General features: G+C 40.9%; 1 protein-coding gene across 1 annotated transcript in view; it reads left to right on the plus strand.

The window, feature by feature from the left end:
• The window catches only part of mtrex (Mtr4 exosome RNA helicase), a 132,746-nt gene that overhangs the window by 111,529 nt on the left and 805 nt on the right, over nt 1-20,412 (plus strand). The window contains exons 24-26 of the mRNA XM_080185937.1: nt 3,855-3,911; nt 6,471-6,633; nt 17,895-17,999. Coding sequence (XP_080042063.1) covers nt 3,855-3,911; nt 6,471-6,633; nt 17,895-17,999 — 325 coding nt within the window. The remainder of the gene's footprint in view (nt 1-3,854; nt 3,912-6,470; nt 6,634-17,894; nt 18,000-20,412) is intronic.

Genomic DNA, 20,412 nt, shown 5'->3' on the forward strand with positions numbered 1-20,412 from the left:
CTTGTTCATCAATCAAATGAATAAATTCTGTTATGTTTTTGTGTTCTTTAACATAGTTTGATTTCACTTTATTAGTGATTTACTTTAGGTCTATAAAACTGTACTAGCAAAAGTGCTCAATAGTCTTACTGCAACTTCCTCTTGCCTGCCCAGCTTGAGGTTCCTGCCATCTGTTATTGAGCATTATTGATCGTTTGTATTCCCGTTACTATATTTTATAAAATGAAGTTTAAAGCCTAAAATGCATGGCAATAAATGCAAACTGTTTTTTATTTCTGATGGTTTTACAAATTCTATAGCCATGCAATGTTTCTTTTCATTATCATTTCTTCTGTAATTATCAAACTTGACCTTTTTTTTTCATGAGTAATTTTCTGTCTGTCAAAAGCTGATACACTTTTCACACCTAGATCATCTGTTCCTCCAGTCATTGCAGTACATAATTTGATCATCTGATAGCATTGTTCACGATACTGGAGTACTGACAAATATGATCTACACAATTTTTATTCATTCATTGGATATGGGCATCTCTGGCTAGGCATTTATTACCTATCTCTAATTGCCCTTGAGAAAGTGGTGGTAAGAATGCCTTCTTGAACCACTGCGTTCCATGTACTGTAGGTACACCTGCAGTGTTAGCAAGAGTGTTCCATGATTTTGACTCAGTGACAGTAAAGGAATGACAACGCATTTCCAAGTCAGGATGATGAGTGACTTCCAGTGATTGTGCTCCTATGTGTCTACTACCCTTGTCTTTCTGGATTGTACTGGTTAGGATTTGAAAGATACTGTCTGAAGAACCTTGGTGAGTTCCTGTAGTGCATGCTATAGATGGTACAATTGCTGCTACTATCCATTGGTAGTGAAGGGAGTGAATGTTAGCAGATGGGTTGCCAGTCAAGTGGGCTGCTTTGCCCTGGATGGTTATATTTCTAGTCCAGTTCAATTACCCCCACCCCGGAGTTTAATAGTGGGTGATTCATTGATGGTAATGCCATCAAAAGGAGGTAGTTTGATTCTCTCTTGTTGGAGTTGGTCATTGCTTGGCACTTGTGTGGCACAATTGTTACTCACCATTTGTCAGCTCAGTCTGGATATTGTCCACATCTTTCTGCATTTAGAAATAGACTGTTAAATTATGTGCGGAGTTGTGAATGACTTGGAATGTTATGTAGTCACTAGCGAACAACCCCACTTCTGAACTTATGATGTGAGAAAGATGATTGATGGTTGGGCCTACGACACCATGCTATGGAACTCTTGCAGTGATGTGCTGGAAGTGAGACAATTGGCTTCCAACCATCAAATGACAACCATCTGCCATTATGCCTGCTGTGAGTGCAACCATCAAAGTCTTTTCCCCCCGATTCCTTTTGACTCCAGTTTTGATGCCAAGAGCTCTTTCGATCAAATACTGCCTTGATGTCAAGAGCATTCACTGTCACCTCCTCTCAGGAGTTCAGCTCTAATCCATGCCTGAACCACAGTTGTAAGTTCAGGAGCTGAATGGCCTTGGCAGAACCCAAACTGAGCATCAGTGAGTAGGTTATTACTAAGCAAATGCTGCTTGCTAACCCTGTTGATGACCCCTTCCATCACTTTACTGGTATTGATCAGTTTGGGTTTGCCCTGCTTTTTATTTACAGGACATATCTGGGCAATTTTCCACATCACTGAGTAGATGCCAGTGTTGTAGCTGTACTGGAACAGCTTTGCTTGGGGTGTGGCAAATTTTGGAACACAACTCTTCCCTCCTATTGCTACATGTGTGGTTTCAAAAATAGTTTTTAATATATTGAGTAAAGAAATTCCGGTGAGTTGGCAGACGGTTTTGCAGTTCTGCTAAGTTCTGTTTACTTAAATTATAACGCTTGGTCTGGAATATTCCTTTAATAATTCTCATACTGTGCTCTGGTCAGTTAATAGGTAAAACATAATTTTCTGTAACTCACTGCAGAGCAAGTGAATTGAATCATAATTTCTCCTTTTCCTGGCTTTACATATAAGTAACTAACTCAATATTAATTCAGTAATAACATAGAACTTTTAAGTACTTCAGTTGTGTAATTTTGTGATTGTTTTAAAACTGTGTGTTCCTAACACAATCATAGGTATCTCAGAAGATAAATTAAATAGTTGTCACGTTTTTTAAAACTGCTCCTCAGCCTTTTCCATATATGAACTTTTTGAAAATTCTGAAATACCACAGTAAAAGTTGTCAAAAAGACTGCTATTATAAATAGGCTTGTTTTGACTTCTTAAAAATGCATACAAAAATAAAACTATTTAATTAATGCTAGATGTGGGTGAGTTCCTTATCATTTGACCAACACAACAGCAACATTTTATGTGTTCAGATAAGTAAGGGTTCCGAAGAAGTCAGACTGAATTAGAAACGTTAATCTTGTTTCTCGCTCCACAGATACTGTCAGAATGGCTGAATTTTTCCGGCATTTTGTTTTTATTTCAGATATGGAGCCTTTAGTTCTGCCTTTTTAGTCATTTTTGCAAACTCCGACCTTATCTGCTGGTGCACCCTGCCTTTTGTACTCTCTGTCCCTTCCTACCACATACTGGTTAGCAATGCCCATGTTGCTACTTTATACTATTTAATTTATCATATCTCTGCTCACTTGATCCCTCCATAAGCTTCCCCCAATACCCCCAAGCTATTTAGTTTAACGCTGTCTCTATTGCCATAGTTATATAACTTACCTGAACACTAGTACCAGCATGATTCGGGCAAAGACAGTTCTGGTACAACTTCCACTTTCCCCAATACAGTCACCAGTGCCCCATGAATTGAAACTCATTTTACCCGCACGGTCTTTGAGCCTTGCACTTAACTCTAACCGTATTTCCCTTTTGCCAAATTGCTAGTTGCTCAGGTAATATTCCAGGGATTCTCCTTGTGGTTGTTTTTTTAAATTTTGCTTCTGGTTGCTCATCATCCTTAAGCAGGAACTCTATCCTATGTATATCAGTGGTACCCGTGTGAACCACAACTACTGGATCCTCTCCTTCCCACTGCAAGTTCCTCTCCAGCCCTGATCAGATGCCCCAAACCTTGGCACTGGGCAGGCAGTATAGCTTTTCAGACTCTCACTGTAGGCTGTAGAGTCCCGTGTCCACCCTCCTGAATATACTGGCACCTACTACCACTTCTTTCCTAGTTATTCATGCACTCACTCTTATCCAGTCAAGCTGCACGAACCTCAAACCTGTTGGACAATTGCAAGGGCTGAGGCTGCTTCATCTGTACTTTCTTGGTCTCCTTACCTGCCTCACTTGCAGTAACACCTGCACTTCCTGTCCACTGACCAAAACAGGAGATCCTACCCTCAGGAATGTGACTGCCTTCTAGGACAAAGTGTGCAGGTGGTGATTTTTTTTCCTTTCCTGACGCATCACAAGAAATGTAACAACTTTATTTTTGTTTATCTCATCCAAAATTGATTGATCCAAAAAATGGGCATTGGAACCGAAGCTGGTATAGCCTGGCCACTATTTGCATTTTGATTGTTTGACTTCACAGTGTTTTTCCTGTTGTGCTTTGTGGTTCTGAAGTTTGAAAAGATCTGTTCTCAGTGCCATTTTTTTATGAGTGGATAAATCCTCAATCTGAATCTATTTCAATCAGCAGCTTCAGCCATGTGGAAATAATTAGGAATGTTTGTTTAAACTTTGTCTCTGGCCTGTGGAGGTCTGTGGTATGCCTCCAAGTGATTCAAGAAGATTCACAATTGGAAGATTCCCACTGCTATGTGGCAACAAATCTCCTTATCATGTATATAATGCACACTGACTATTGAGCAATATGGTAATTTGGATACGTGTATTCTAATTTATAGGCAAATGAAATGCCCAAACTGACGGAACAACTAGCAGGCCCATTACGACAGATGCAGGTAAGGAATTTCTTAATATTTCATTGTTACTGAATATTCTGTTTGAATGTGCTTAGTCAAATATTTTTTGGTACCATTCATACACCTGTGCTGCCAAATCATTGATAGGTAGACATTTCGCTACTACAATGCTGTATCCTTTTTGGGACTAGTTGAACCAAAGCAATCAGTTTTGACCATTTTCTTTTGTGTAGCACCCACCTTGCAGCCTCTAGGGGCTCAAATAAAAATTTTGGCAATTAATCTTGTATGTTCAAAAATAATTACTTTTCCACAGAGCAGGTATTTGAATTTTTCCAAGAATTCCTCGAATTGCTTTCAAAGCAAGTTCTGTAAACTAAAGTAACACAACACTCATGCCAGACATTGGCCATCTCCAACAAGAGAGATTCGAACCATCTTGTCTTGACATTCAATGATATTACCATCACAGAACCTCCCCATTATCAGCATACTGAGAGCTACCATTAACCAGAATCTGAATTAGACCAGCCACATAAAAACTGTAACTAGAAAGCAGTCCAGAGGGTGGGAATTTTGAGATCAGCCCACCATCTATCTTCAAGGGACAAATCAGGAGTATGATGGACTACTCCATACTTTCTTGGATCAGCGCAACTGCTACAACACAGAAGAAGCTCGAAACCATAAGCCCACTTGATTGGCAGTCCTTCCATCAACTTTTACATTCACTCCCTCCACCACTGATGCACAGTGGGAGCAAAGAGGGACCTTGGGGTCCTTGTGCATGAGTCGCAAAAACCCAGCTTGCAGGTGCAGCAGGTGATCAGGAAGGCGATTGGGATGCTGGCCTTCATAGCGAGGGGGATTGAATATAAAAGTAGGGAGGTCTTGCTGCGGCTGTATAGGGCATTGGTGAGGCCGCAGCTGGAGTACTGTGTGCAGTTTTGAGCGCCGTACTTACACAAGGATATTTTGGCCTTGGAGGGAGTGCAGAGGAGGTTTACTAGGCTGATGCCGGGGTTGAGCTATGAGGAGAGGCTGAATAAACTAGGCTTGTACTCATTAGAGTTTAGAAGAATGAGGGGAGATCTCATTGAGACGTATAAGATGATGAATGGGATGGATAGGATAGAGGTGGAGAGACTCTTCCCGCTCAGAAAGGATAATAGGACTAGGGGGCACAGCCTCAAGATAAAGGGGGGATGGTTTAGAACGGAGTTGAGGAGGAACTTCTTCACTCAAAGGGTGGTGAATCTCTGGAATTCTCTGCCCGTTGAAGTGGTGGAGGCTACCTCGCTAAATATTTTTAAGACGCGGGTTGATGGGTTTTTGATAAGAGAGGGGATTATGGGTTATGGGGAGAGGGCGGGAATGTGGAACTGAGCCACGACAGATCAGCCATGATCTTATTGAATGGTGGGGCAGGCTCGAAGGGCTAGATGGCCTACTCCTGCTCCTATTTCTTATGTTCTTATGTTCAATGTGTATCACATACAAGATGCACTGCAGCAACTCACTAAGGCTCCTTTGACTGCATTTACGTACTTGCAGCTGTTACCACCTAGAAGGATAAGAGCAGCAGCTACTTGGGAACACCACCACCAGCAAATTCTCTTCAAGCCACACACATTCTGACTTGGAATGATGTAGATGTCATTTCATCATTATTGGATTAAATTTCTAGTCCTCTTCTAATAGTACTGTGGCTTGCATCTGTACCAGATAGTCTACAGTGGTTCAAGAAAGTGGCTCACCATTATCTTCTCCAAGGCAATTAGAGATGGGCAACAAATTCTTGCCTGGCCAGCAATGCCCACATTACATGAAAGAATATTAAAATAAAAGCAAGTTAACAAAACAACACATGATTGGTAGGCTAAAGATGCTACACAAATACCTTGAGGCCCTTCAAAGTAGAAACATAGAGGAGTGGGCCCTTCGGGCCTGCCCCCCATTCACCTTGATCATGGCTAATCATTGAATCCAGTGTCCTGACCTCTGCATCCCCCCGCCCCCCACCTCCTCCCATATCCCTTTAGACCCCAGAGCTATATCTAATTTCTTCTTGCAGTCAGACAACATTTTGGCCTCAACTACATTCTGTGGTAGTGAACTCCACACATTCACCACCCTCTGGGTGAAGAAAATTTTCCTCACCTCAGTTCTAAAAGATTTACCCCTTATCCTTAAGTTATGACCCCTGGTTCTGGACTCCCTCGCCATTGGGAACATTTTTTCTGAATCTACTCTGCCTAACCCTGTTAGAATTGTATATGTTTCCATGAGATCCATTGAAGTAGCATCATAAAACAAGATACGATACCAAGCCACATAAAATATCAGGTTAAATGACCAAAAGCTTGGTTGTATAAGTAGTTTTCAGTACTCTCTCAAAGGAGGAAGGCAAGGTACAGAAGGCAAGAGGTAAAGAGAGGAAACTCCTGGGCCTAGACCACTGAAGGCATGGTCATCATTGATGGAGCAATTCAAATTGGGAATGCTCAAGATCCAAAAATATGGAAGGTGGAGTGAAGGTAGATCCAAAAATTGGATTGGAATTAACTTCAGGTAATATTCTTCCATGTTTGATTTCAGGAATGTGCTCGGAGAATAGCCAAAGTTTCAGCAGAAGCCAAACTGGAGGTTGATGAGGAAACATATCTGGACTCATTTCGCCCCCACTTAATGGACGTTGTATTTACATGGGCGAATGGAGCTACTTTTGCTCAGATCTGCAAAATGACAGAAGTTTTTGAAGGTAATAAATATGTTCATATTCCTTGCAATTTTTTTAGCTTTAACAATGCCTGTGGTAGTATATATTTTTCCTGCATCTGTTTAGATTTAGAATTTGAAAATAAAGTTTTCCTTTATGCAAAGTCACAAACTTACAATATCAAGACAATATCACAGATTAATGCTTTCACATAATTAATAGTGCTTTAATATAATGCTATACCAATAGATTTTTATTTCTCTTCTTGCCCCCTTTGATAACCCACTGTTTCCGTAATTATAATAAATAGTCATTTGATGCAACACAACTTGAGTGTCACTGAAAAATGACCATGTTGAAGCTGCTTGTCTTGCACTCATCGGGACACTTGCAAGAACACCAAATGTAAAGGGAACAACTCATCTGTTTTGTGAGAAGCAAATGCATTTGTTATTGTTGTTATGTCCTGATGAATGCAAAAAGAAAAGTTTGTGTGCCTTTTTTCAGCAATAATTATAATAATTAACTTTTCAGTTCAGTTGTAGTTGTAGAATTAGTTCATTTACAATGAAGCTGGAATAAAATGATCTTCTAATAACCTTCATGTAAACCTCAGAGGGATAGAGAATAAATACTTGAGATGGCCGATGACTAGGTTGAAAGTAGAAAGAACAACCTCTTTGTATCTGGGTTTAAAATTGTCACTCACAGTGAGCAGAAAGGTGAAGAGAAATTTCTTCATAAATCATGCAATGCTTTTCCATAGGGATAACGGTAGAGACTTGCATGTTTTAAGGGAACTCTTGCTACGTTTTTGAAGTGAAGGAACATAAAGATCTGTAGGGAGAGTCTGGAGTTAGCTTATGGATTGTTTTCACATGGGGTTAGCACAGGCATGATGCGTTGATATTTTTATGCTATGGTTCATAGTTCTAGTTTGATGATGCAGTATGTTTAACTTATTCATCCTCTTTGTATCACTTTGATAGTTCATCTGTGCATGGCCTTTGATTGTGCAATGTTAACATAGAATAATTAAACCAAATGATATTTGGTACAATATAATTTTTTGGCAGATTTTGGAATTTATTTTTTAATATCTTCCATGCGCATTTTGAGAGTTTAGTTTGTGAGCTAAAGCTCTGATAATTCCAAATCAATTGAATATAAAAGTATTTTAGTTCCCAATGGCTCATAGTCCTCTGGCCAAGAGCAATGACAACTGGCCTGTTCCTTTCACTATCAGTCTCCAGATATGATTAGCTCTGCATGGATCCATGTTGGTGTTTCTTTTCTCAGAATCAAAATTTATAACTTAGTTACAGTTTCAAAGAGAGATAATAAGGCAAGGAAACTGACTGGAACGGTCCCTCATAATCATCAATACATCCTGTAAAAAAATCTCACAACATCAGTTAAAGCCCAACAGGTTTATTTGGTAGCACAAGCTTTCAGAGCGCTGCCTCTTTGTCAGGTGAGTCACACGATAAAGACGCAGTGCTCCGAAAGCTCGTGCTAAAAAATAAACCTTTTGGACTTCAACCTGGCATTGTGAGGCTTCTTACTGTGCCTACCCCAGGCCAACTTCGGCATCTCCAAATTATCAATAGAATCTATAAGTTTTTTTATTAACGTTTTCAAATACAATATGCTTCTGTAATATTGTTTTTAATACTTTGAAAACTCTCTTCATCCCCAGCTCCTTTTATAAATTAGACTGTGTCTCCCATTTCTCAGCCTCTCTCAGTATTACTGCTCTTCAACCACCAGGAGCACATCAGGGTGACAACTCTCCTTCAGGTTCCCCAGTAGAGAACTGCCTGCCTTCCTTTCGTCCATTAATTACACGAAGCAGCAACAAAAATGTGGAATTGAATATACCTTCTTCCATTCATGTTACATTGCACTGTGTCACAGTTTTATCATCCATAAAATTCAACCTTCGCATTTATTTTAATATAAATTTCACAGCAGTATGCGTTAATCTAGATGTATTTTTGCATTCCAAGTATCAGCTTTGTGTGGTCCAGATCAGCTTTATATGGTTGGTGATTTCTGTTAGTTCTGCTGCCTTCAGTATGCGTATATGAAGTTAATTTTCCATGTTACATTCCACTATGGAGATGGAGTTTGAATGAAACTCAGTAATTTCACTTGGCCGTTGCCAATGCCAGGCTTTTACAAAGAGGTTGCCCTGAAACCATAAAACATAAAATTAGGAGCTAGCAAAAATTTGTTTAAGAAGTTTTTAAGTTTAAGTAACGTGTGCAGTCGAAAAGCTACATCTGACCAAAAAGGAATGCTAACATTCTAACATTAATGGGAAAATGTTTAGCAGTATCTTAAAAAATGCTACCAATGCACATCACAAGACCACACAGATTATAAGGAATAGTCAAAGTCAATTTATAAACTCTAAATCACACTTCATGAAGTTACTGACTTCTTTGACAAAAGGAGAAGAAAGTTCAATGGACCTAACCTTGCTGGATTTCCAGAAGGCATTTAATAAAGTTCCTCAGATGAATGCTATGAAAAATTCTTCAATCATTCAGATTCAACATGCACTTGGGAAAATTTCTCTATCCACAAGAAAAATATCTATTAAATGGTCAGACTTTTGGCAAGAGAGGTTTTCCTTTTTTAGTCCATCTTACCAGCCTTATTGGATGATAAACTTTGTTTTCATTTTGTTGCTGAAACCTTCCTTTGACTGTATTCTGATGTCAGAATTAAGATACTTCGGAACACTGGATTTGTGAGCAAGCGTAGGCCATTCAGCCCTTCGAACCTGTTCTCCCATAACCCTCGACTCCATTGTCTACCAAAAATCTATCTAAGCTTTGAATAAATTCAATGATCTGATCTCCAGTGCTTTTGGGGGAAGAGAATTCCACAGACAAATGATTCCCCAAGAGAAAATATTTCTCTTCACCCTGTCTTAAATGGGAGACCTCTTATTTTCAAACTGTGTTCCTTAGTTCTAGCTTCCCTCTCAAATGAAATGTTCTCTCAGGATCTTGGATATTTCAACCCTTTATCCTACTCAACTCCAATAGATACAGTCTCAACCTGTTCAATCTTTCTTCATAAGATATGCCCCTTATCCCAGGGACAAGTGGAGTGAACCTTCTCTGAACTGCTTCTAACTTGATTTTTTTTCAAATGGAATTGAAAATTGCACACAGAGTTCCAGATGTGATCTCTCCAAGGCTCTTTACAGCGGCATTAAAACTTCCCTGTTTTTATATTCTATTCCCCTTGCAATGAAGTTCTGGCGTTTACTTGCCATCCTTAAGTTCTACGTTACACATTCGAACCCAGGCTAGTTTTTCCTAATCCCCTAAGTTGTTTTGTGCCAAATTGTCTATGCTGTTGGATCATTTTTCAATGATTGTATTTGGTGGAATGCTGAAACATAGGTGACACTTGGAACAATTACCAGTGAAAGCAGACACTTTCAGAAAAGCCTGGTTCAACAACCTAGAATAACCTTGACTTTAGCTGAATATTTTTGTGACAAAGTGTCTAAATTTGTTTGTACCAACAAGTGTCCAAACATTATGGGAGTGCAGTGGCATTCTCTGCCACTCACACTAGCAATGGTCACCAATGCTTTCACCTCCTCACTCTTTATTTGATACTTCCATTACAATCCTAAGCAGTGAAAATAATTTAGCTCCTGCTAATCATAGGGATTATAATAAAATCCTATTCACAGTATACTTCCAGTTGAGGAAACCATTCACCCCATCTTAGTGTATCCATTCATAACACACCAATACTTCTCCTATTGATGCATCTATTTGTTTCTTTAATGATTCACGAATTTTCATCTCCCAACATTCAGACTGGAAGTCCAATCTACGATCGCTCTTTGTGTGAAGAAGATTTTAAAGTTACCTTTTACAACTTTGAGCCTGTCTCTTGTTCCCACTGTTTAATTTGAAGCAATATTGAATGATTAATCTAATTCATGGAATTAATTATCTTGTTACACCACTATAAGATCACTTTTCAGATGCCTCTGTTTCAGTCTGAAAAACTCAAGGTTCCCAGATTTTTACACGCACAGTCATAATCATAGAAGTTTACAGCATGGAAACAGGCCCTTCAGCTCAACTTGTCCATGCCGCCCTTTTGTTTTACCCATTAAGCTAGTCCCAATTGCCCATGTGTGGCCCCTATCCCTCTATACCCATCTTACCCCATGTAACTGTCTAAATGCTTTTTAAAAGACAAAATTATATTCCCCTTTACTACTACCTCTGGCAGCTCATTCTAGATACTTGTCACCCTGTATGTGAAAAATTTGTCTCTTTAGACACTTTTGTATCTCTCCCTTCTTACCTTAAATCTATGCCTCTCGTTTTAGATTCCCCTACGTTTGGGAAAAGATGTTGACTGGCTGATCTGTGCAAAGAACAAAGAACAAAATCAGCCCGGGAAACAAGCCCTTCGGCCCAACGAGCCCATGCCGCCATCTCAACACCACCAGTCACCCTCTCCACCCACGACCCCTGTCTAATGTTTTATGGCCATCCAGATTGAGGGAATCTGATTTAGGGACAACTTATTCCTGCCAGTCAGCCTAACAGCACATCTTTGGGGTGTGGGAGGAAACTGGAGCACCCGGAGAAAACCCACGCAAGCACGGGGAGAATGCGCAAACTCCCACAGACACCGGCCCAAATCCATGTGTCTGCACAGCAATCAGTGATAGTCACTGAGCTGTCGTCTTGCCCAGTATCTGGTCCAGTTTAGGCACACGCTAACGACATGAAGCACTAGGCCAATCTCGAACAACCAAGAGCAGCCCCAGTACGACCCATCGTGTGTATGCCCTCGTTGGACACGAGGTGGACCGACTTAAAACCTGTGAATGAAAAGAGAAAAAACATTATTATCATACCATATCCATTTACATTACCAGGGATGTCCCAATGCTAATGACCCTTATTTAAAACAATCTCCTATATCATAACATAAGAAATAGGAGCAGGAGTAGGCCATCTAGCCCTTCGAGCCTGCCCCACCATTCAATAAGATCATGGCTGATCTGTCATGTCTCAGTTCCACATTCCCGCCCTCTCCCCATAACCCTTAATCCCCTCGCTTATCAAAAACCCATCAACCCGCGTCTTAAAAATATTCAGCGAGGCAGCCTCCACCACCTCAACGGGCAGAGAATTCCAGAGATTCACCACCCTTTGAGTGAAGAAGTTCCTTCTCAACTCTGTTCTAAACCGCCCCCCCCCTTTATCTTGAGGCTGTGCCCCCTAGTCCTACTGTCCTTTCTTATCCACCCATCTCCAACCCAGTCATGTGCCTGTCTAAGTTACTCTTAAATGACTCTAGCGTGTTTGCCTCCACCACCTTACTTGGCAGAGCATTCCATACCCCCACTACCCTCTGTGTGGAAAAACCTCCCTCTAATATCTGTGTTGTACCTGTCCCCCCTCACCTTAAGTCCATGGCCCCTTGTCCTACGTGTCTCTATCATAGGAAATAGCTTACCTCTGTTTACTCTATCTATACCCTTCATAATCTTATATACCTCTATTAGATCCCCCCTCAATTGGCGTCTTTCAAGGGAAAAGAGCCCCAATTTCTTCAATGTTTCCTCATACCTCAGTCCTTCCATACCAGGCAACATCCTGGTAAACCTCCTCTGCACTCTCTCCAGAGTCTCCACATCCTTCCCGTAGTAAGGCGACCAGAACTGGACGCAGTACTCCAAATGCGGCCTAACCAACATTCTGTACAACTGCAACATTAGACTCCAGCTCTCATATTCTATACCCCTTCCTATAAAGGCTAACATACCATAAGCTTTCTTCACCATACTCTCCACTTGCACTGCCACTTCCAAAGACTTGTGCACTTGCACCCCCAGGTCTCGCTGCGATTCTATACTCCTTACGGGCTTACCCTTTACCATATAACTCCCCCGTACATTATTCCGGCCAAAATGCATCACCTCACATTTATCCGGATTAAACTCCATTTGCCATGTATCTGCCCAATCAACCAGCCTATCGATATCCCGCTGTATTGCCAGACACTGCTCCTCATTGCCCGCCAATCCAGCCATCTTGGTGTCGTCAGCAAATTTGCTGATCACACCACCTAGTCCCTGTTCCAAATCATTTATATACACTACAAAGAGAAGAGGTCCCAGTACTGAGCCCTGCGGCACACCACTAGTGACAGACCTCCAGCGAGAAAAAGACCCCTCCACTACTACTCTCTGACTCCTCTTTGCAAGCCAGTTCTCTACCCATCTAGATACCTGACCACATATCCCATGAGCTTTAATCTTCTGTACCAACCTACCATGAGGGACTTTGTCAAACACCTTACCGAAATCCATATTGACGGCATCAACGGCTCGTCCTTCGTCGACCGTTTTTGTCACCTCCTTAAAGAATTCTACCAGATTTGTAAGGCAAGACTTCCCCTTTACAAAGCCAAGCTACGTATCCTTAATCGGATTGCAACGCTGTAAGTGCGCATACATCCTATCCCTAAGAATTCTCTCCATCAACTTACCTACCACTGATATTAAGCTCACCGGCCTATAGTTACCTGGGCTATCCCTCCTACCCTTTTTAAACAACGGTACCACATTCGCTATCCTCCAGTCCTGTGGGACCTCACCTGTGTCCAAAGAAGAGACAAAGATTTGTGTCAGAGGCCCAGCAATCTCATCCCTCGCCTCTCTAAGCAGCCTAGGATAAATGCAATCGGGCCCCGGAGATTTATCGGTTTTAATGCCATCTAAAAGCCCTAACACTTCTTCCCTCATAATCGATAGATCTTTCAATTGGTCTACCGCTCCCTCAATGACCGTACCAGACATCAAGCCCCTCTCCTTTGTGAATACCGATGCAAAGTATTCATTCAGGATCTCCCCCATTCCCTCTGCCTCTAAGCACAGTTCCCCACATCTGTCCCTAAGAGGACCAATTTTACCCCTAGCCACCCTTTTGTTCTTAAGATAGGAGTAAAACACCTTTGGATTCTCCTTAACCCTACCTGCCAAAGCCATCTCATGCCCCCTCTTTGCTCTCCTAACTCCCCGTTTGAGATCCCTCCTACTCTCTCTGTATTCCTCCAACGCTCTCTCCGTTCCCAGCTGCTTAGACCTGACATACGCCTCTTGTTTCTTCCTAACCAGGTCTTCTATATCTCTAGTAATCCACGGTTCCCTAATCCTACCTTTCCCATCCTTTCTCCTAACCGGCACATGCCTTTCCTTCACCCTTTGCAGTTTTCCCTTGAAAGACTCCCACATGCCTAACGTGGTCTTGCCTTCCAACAGCCTATCCCAGTCTGTATCCCTAAGCTCCTGCCTAATCCGGCTGTATCTAGCCTTCCCCCAATTTAGCACCCTCCCCTTAGGACAGCTCTCATCTTTTTCCATTCGTATCCTAAAGTAGACGGAGTTGTGGTCACTATTAGCCACATGTTCGCCTACCGCAACCTCAACCACCTGACCCGGCTCATTTCCCAGAACTAAATCCAGTATCGCCCCCTCTGTAGTCGGGCTATTTACATACTGTTGCAAGGATCCTTCCAATACACATCTTACGAATTCCTCCCCATCAGACCCCCCAGCTCTTGGCCCTTCGTTATTTTACAGACTTCCATAAGATCACCCCTAAGCCTCCTACCTTCCAGGGGAAAATACTCTTGTCTGTCCAGCCTCCTCATAACTCAAGTCCCTGTTGCATCCTAGTAAATCTTTTCTGCACTCTTTCCAGTTTAATAATATGCTTTCTATTATAGGATGACCAGAACTGTACACAATATTCCTAGTGTGGTCTTACTAATGTCTTGTACAACTTCAACAATTCGTCCCAACTCCTGTTTTCAGTGTTTTGACCAATGAAACCAAGCATGCTGAATGCGTTCTTCACCACTCTGTCCACCTGTGACTCCACTTTCAAGGAACTATGAACCTGTACCCCCAGATCCCTCTTCTCTAACTCTCCCCAGTGCCCTACCATTAACCATAACTCATGACAGCAAGAGTTGCCTCCATGCTGTTTGCTGTATCAGTAATTGTTGCTTGTTTCTGAACAATCAGAACTGGACATAGTACTCGAGGGGTGTGTAACTAGAATACAGTTTGATCATAGTTTCCTGTGATTTAAGTTGTACTGTTTAATGCCGTATTGGCATTGTTGGTTGCTGTAAGAATCTGGAGTATTGAGTCAACTAAGAGGGTTTACTCAGAGGGTAGTAAGGGTGTGGAATGTCCTGCCTGCAGCAGTTGTGGACTCGCCAACTTTAAGAGTGTTCAAATGGTCAGTGGATAGGCATATGGATAACATTGGAATAGGTTAGGTTAGAGGGTCATTAGATTGGTTCCACTGTTCGGCGCAACATCGAGGGCCGAAGGGCCTGTACTGCGCTGTAATGTTCTATGTTCTAAGACTCCTATGTTTCTTTCGATTTAAATTCTCACCTACTTCAACTTCAGCCTGCAATGTTTGTGTCACCTACTTTTCATTTTCATGTGCAATATTTTACCCTTGTCTGCATTTAAATTTCATTTGCTATTGTTTGGCCCACTCATTTTATCAGCTGATACTTTAGTTTTGTAGGTGCCACCTTTTGATTCCATTTCCTAATTTGGCATAATTGGCAAATTGAACTAATTTCCATTGAGTTTCAAATTTCAAGTCATTGAGGTAAGTTAGAAACAGTAGATATTGTCATGTATTCCACCCCTGCATCCCCCGCACCCCCAACTCACATTAACTTACTTTCTAAATGAGGTACGATTGGAACCTTGTTGTGTTCCAGATATTTAAGTATTGAAGTTGGGTTATGCTAACAGCTTGCATTTATATAGAGCCTTTAACAGTAAAGCATCTCAAATTACTTCACAGGAGAAGTTAAGATTGTAAATGGTGCTTTGTTAACCAGTGCTTAAAGCTTGGATTAATTGTGCATTTGCAGTGGAGTTTGTGCCATTAGCATGTAATTGAAGGTTAAGCTGAAACCTGATCTGTGTCAAAAGTGCAGCGTGGCTCTGCGTTTGGAATCTGTCGCAACTTTAGTTCGATTGGGTTTCTGCCCTGTTATGATTCATTCCAGATGGGTTTGGGGCTTCTTGGAACCTTTGGGATTCATGGATATAAGTTCATTGCAATTATGCCAGTTTGTTTGCAGGAGTCCTGGCCGCATTACAGGTCAACAAACAGAAGACAGTAGTTTGTTTCACTGCTAAGTTTGTCATTACAAAAATAAAAATGATTCCAATCAACAGCCCAGTTAAGCTCAAAGTAAATCTGCTACATTTTTTTGTTATGTTTTCAAGTCCCTGTTTGTACAAACGATGCACAGCTTTCTCAAGATGTAACTATATTTGTATGCTGTGGTGGAGTCCAAATCTGTGGTTTGTGCTTTGTGGGTTACATTTCCCAGAGCAACCACCATGTCTTTTTAATGGCACATTAGCTGTAGTCAGCAATGCACATTGCTGCAACATACATTAAATAAGGCTAACATCAGTCACATTGCAAACATGATGTCATGACACTGAGCTTGTCATATGTATCACTCCACATTTTAACTATGTCCAAAATGATTATATAATGCAATGTATGTTTAAACTTTTAAAGCATTATGTTTTTGCTTTAAGTGGAATACATGCTGTACATCAAAATATTGGCTAATGGTAAATAATTTATTCAGGTTACTATTGACTTTTATTCATGCCATGTTATATTTAGTAAAGCATCAGACTTGACATGTCCTTTTAAATTTATCCAAATAACATTCTTGTAGTGAGATCAGGACTGCTGAATACACCTGAATCATTACAAAAACCATCTTTTATGTCAAGTTAAAACCAGAAATACACTGAATTTTGCCATACATTAAATTTCAGTGGGACTGAATTCACAGCAGGAAATCTGAATGTCCCCCATTGCCCCCAAAAGCAGGTGTTAACTACTTGTGACAAACCCATCATATATGTTAAGGTAAAGTCATCATATGTGGAACATAATATGATTGTTGAAGCTTCCCGTAGTTCCAGATTGAAGTTTTAAACCTAGAATTGAAAAGAGTAGACCAATTAATGCAGCATCACTTGCTTTCAAAATCCTAATCAATACCTGTTGTAGCAGTCCATAACTGACCTCCAAAACTCTCTTCTGAAGGGTCATCCAAATTCAAAACGTTAGCTCTGTTCTCTCCACAGGTGCAATCAAACCTGCTGAGATTTTCCAGCATTTTCTGTTTTCATTTTAGATTCTAGCATCTGCTGTAATTTGCTTTTATCCAAAATTCTCCTTCTGGGCTCTCTACTACCATTCGCAAACCACAAATGATCCAGAATGTCAGGCATGTGCACTTGCACTGACACTGTACTGCATCTCCATTCGTATCAAGTTCTCACTGTCTTTCTATGTCCCAAGAGTCAAGTTTTAAGTCCTTGCATACTTTCCCAGTTCTATAGCCAAATTTGCAATTTTCTGGGCTTCCAATACTGTTGCTTTTACTCTATTACTGTTACTGTCTGTTGCTTTTTCTCTGTTCCATATGAGTGAATGTTCATTCTGGACTTAACTCCTTCTCTCATCATTCTATGATTCTATCCTTCAAAGTTATACTTCAGAATATTTTAGATCATATCTTCCCTGCTCTACCTTGCTGCCTCATTGCCTCCCCCACTGGATAGTTACCCAATGTAAATATAACGTTTGTTGTTATCTAGGGCTCAAATCCCATCTGTCCATAATTAACATGGGTTTCCATTATGTACCAAATTTAGAGACTTTTGTCCTAAAGATAAAATGCATTAATATTTTAATTCGCACACGGTGCAAAGTCAGAGGCCAGACCGAGAACAGAAAAAAAATCACAATTGTGGTGCTTTCCTTTTAATGCGTAAACTTAAGAGCTGATTGCAATATAAGAACTACCAGTCAAAATTCTGCACCCAGTATGTGTTGCTAGAATCCTAATGCCTATTGCATTGTGCTGTTTATCTTTTGATACATATCCCAACATTTATGTAAAACTGAAGTACATGCTTGGCAATATTTTGTATGGATATTTTACACCAGCTTGTAATGTGGAGCAAAATTGTGAAGTTAAAAGTTTGTTAATGAGCACTAAGCTATGGTAAGTAGATTGAGACAATGAGGTTGCTTCGTTGAAGCTAACCAAATGTTCTTTGTTCTTTAAATGTTTAATAAAATTGACATAGTCCATATTGCTGGAAAGTCATCTTTTCTGTCAAAGTAACACAACATGAATCGTTTTATTAAATTTTAAAACAGGGAGCATAATTCGATGTATGAGAAGATTGGAAGAACTCCTTCGACAGATGTGTCAAGCAGCAAAGGCTATAGGAAACACGGAGCTAGAAAACAAATTTGCAGAAGGTTTGTCTTTAAGTAACTATTATTGTTGGGAGGGCCATATTGCCAAGTTTTAAATAAGTTTTTTTAGTCTGCAATCATATATATGTAATTTTCATTGAAAAATACCTTGTCATGTTCATGGTTATTACATTTACCTTCTCTGCGAAAGTGGTGATAGTTCAAAGGAAAAGTTATCCCTTTTCTGAGTTCATCTTATTGACGTGATTGCTTAAAGAAGTCTGGCTGATCTAAAGAGCAGGTGAAAGGAAAATTTAATCCAAATTAAATTTAATAGGATTTGGGGAATATCATAATGGGGACAGAAATTCTGATAGCATTAGCTGTAGTAGTGGAGGGGTCCTTTTCTAGCTGGAGGTCTGTCACTGGTGGTGCCGCAGGGCTCAGTACTGGGACCTCTTCTCTTTGTAGTGTATATAAATGATTTGGAAGAGGGACTACGTGGTGTGATCAGCAAATTTGCTGATAACACCAAGGCGGCTGGATTGGCGGGCAGTGAGGAGCTATTGATAGGCTGGTTGATTGGGCAGATACATGGCAAATGGAGTTTAATCCGGATAAATGTGAGGTGATGCATTTTGGCCGGAATAATGTAGGGGGGAGTTATATGATAAAGGATAAGCCCGTAAGGAGTATAGAATCGCAGCAAGACCTGGGGTGCAAGTGCACAAGTCTTTGAAGGTGGCAGTGCAAGTGGAAAGTGTGGTGAAGAAAGCTTATGGTATGTTAGCCTTTATAGGAAGGGTATAGAATATAAGAGCTGGAGTCTAATGTTGCAGTTGTACAGAACGTTGGTTAGGCCGCATTTAGAGTACTGTGTCTAGTTCTGGTTGCCTTACTATCGGAAGGACGTGGAGACTCTGGAGAGAGTGCAGAGAAGGTTTACCAGGACGTTGCCTGGTATGGAAGGACTGGGGTATGAGGAAAGATTGAAGAAATTGGGGCTCTTTTCCCTTGAAAGACGCCAACTGAGGGGGGATCTAATAGAGCTATGTAAGATTATGAAGGGTATAGATAGAGTAAACAGAGGTAAGCTATTTCCTATGATAGAGACACATAGGACAAGGGGCCATGGACTTAAGGTGAGGGGGGAGAGGTATAACACAGATATTAGAGGGGGGTTTTTCACACAGAGGGTAGTGGGGGTATGGAATGCTCTGCCAAGTAAGGTGGTGGAGGCAAACACGCTAGAGTCATTTAAGAGTAACTTAGGCACATGAGTGGGTTGGAGATGGGTGGGTATAGGAGATTGTTTTAAATAAGGGTCATTAGCATTGGGGCGTCCCTGGTAAGGTAAATGGATATGGTACAATAATAATGTTTTTTTCCCTTTTCATTCATAGGTTTTAAGTTGGTCCACCTTGTGTCCAACGAGGGGCATACACGCGATGGGTCGTACTGGGGCTGCTCTTGGTTGTTCGAGATTGGCCTAGTGCTTCATGTCGTTAGTGTGTGCCTAAACTGGACCAGATACTGGGCAAGGTGACAGCTCAGTGACTATCACTGATTGCTGTGCAGACACATGGATTTGGGCCGGTGTCTGTGGGAGTTTGCACATTCTCCCCGTGCTTGCGTGGGTTTTCTCCGGGTGCTCCAGTTTCCTCCCACACCCCAAAGATGTGCTGTTAGGCTGATTGACAATAATAAATTGTCCCTAAATCAGTTTCCCTCAGTGTGGATGGCGATAAAACGTTAGACAAGGGTCGTGGGTGGAGAGGGGGACTGGTGGTGTTGAGATGGCGGCGCAGGCTCGTTGGGCCAAAGGGCCTATTTCACAGGCTGTTTTTGTTCTTTTTTTATTTGAAAATACATGTCAACAATTAGCTGTCTTGCTAATGCCAAGGCTGAAGAAGTGGAGGATTTAGACAGATGAATATGAAGAGAAACGCAAGGTATTGGCTTAATATGTAGTACCTAACTGATTGCCAGAGTCAAGGTTTGTGAAGTTGTGGGAAAGAGCTCTGCCATCACCATAAATCAACAATGCAATATGATTGTGTGGAAATTGAACCAAAGAATCAGGCCATGGCTGATCCTGCTGTTCCTGAATTTGCCAGTCTTGTATGAACATACTGACTAGAACATTGAAAAGACAATCCTTAGTGTTAGTAAATTGGAACGCCAGGCCCTGCAGGAATATGTTTGACTGCACCAAAAATGGCAACAGTTACTAGATTAATTGAATCATTTAATAGCATTTTCATTAGGATATTGAAACTTTGTTGTTGTGATGCAAAGTCAATGCTTTATTAATATCTCTATTGAAAATTTGTGTTTATTCTTTATAGTAAGGTTACGGGAATTAATATTAATCCAGACAGATAAAGTTCAGAATTTATCCTCAATTTTTATGGGGTTGACTGATCTTTGCATTTGGAAAGCAAAGGTTGGTCTTGTTAGAATCCCTGAGCTAAGA

Source organism: Carcharhinus amblyrhynchos, chromosome 1 (assembly GCF_965287045.1).
Source record: "Carcharhinus amblyrhynchos chromosome 1, sCarAmb.v2.hapA, whole genome shotgun sequence".
Lineage (NCBI taxonomy): Eukaryota > Metazoa > Chordata > Chondrichthyes > Carcharhiniformes > Carcharhinidae > Carcharhinus > Carcharhinus amblyrhynchos.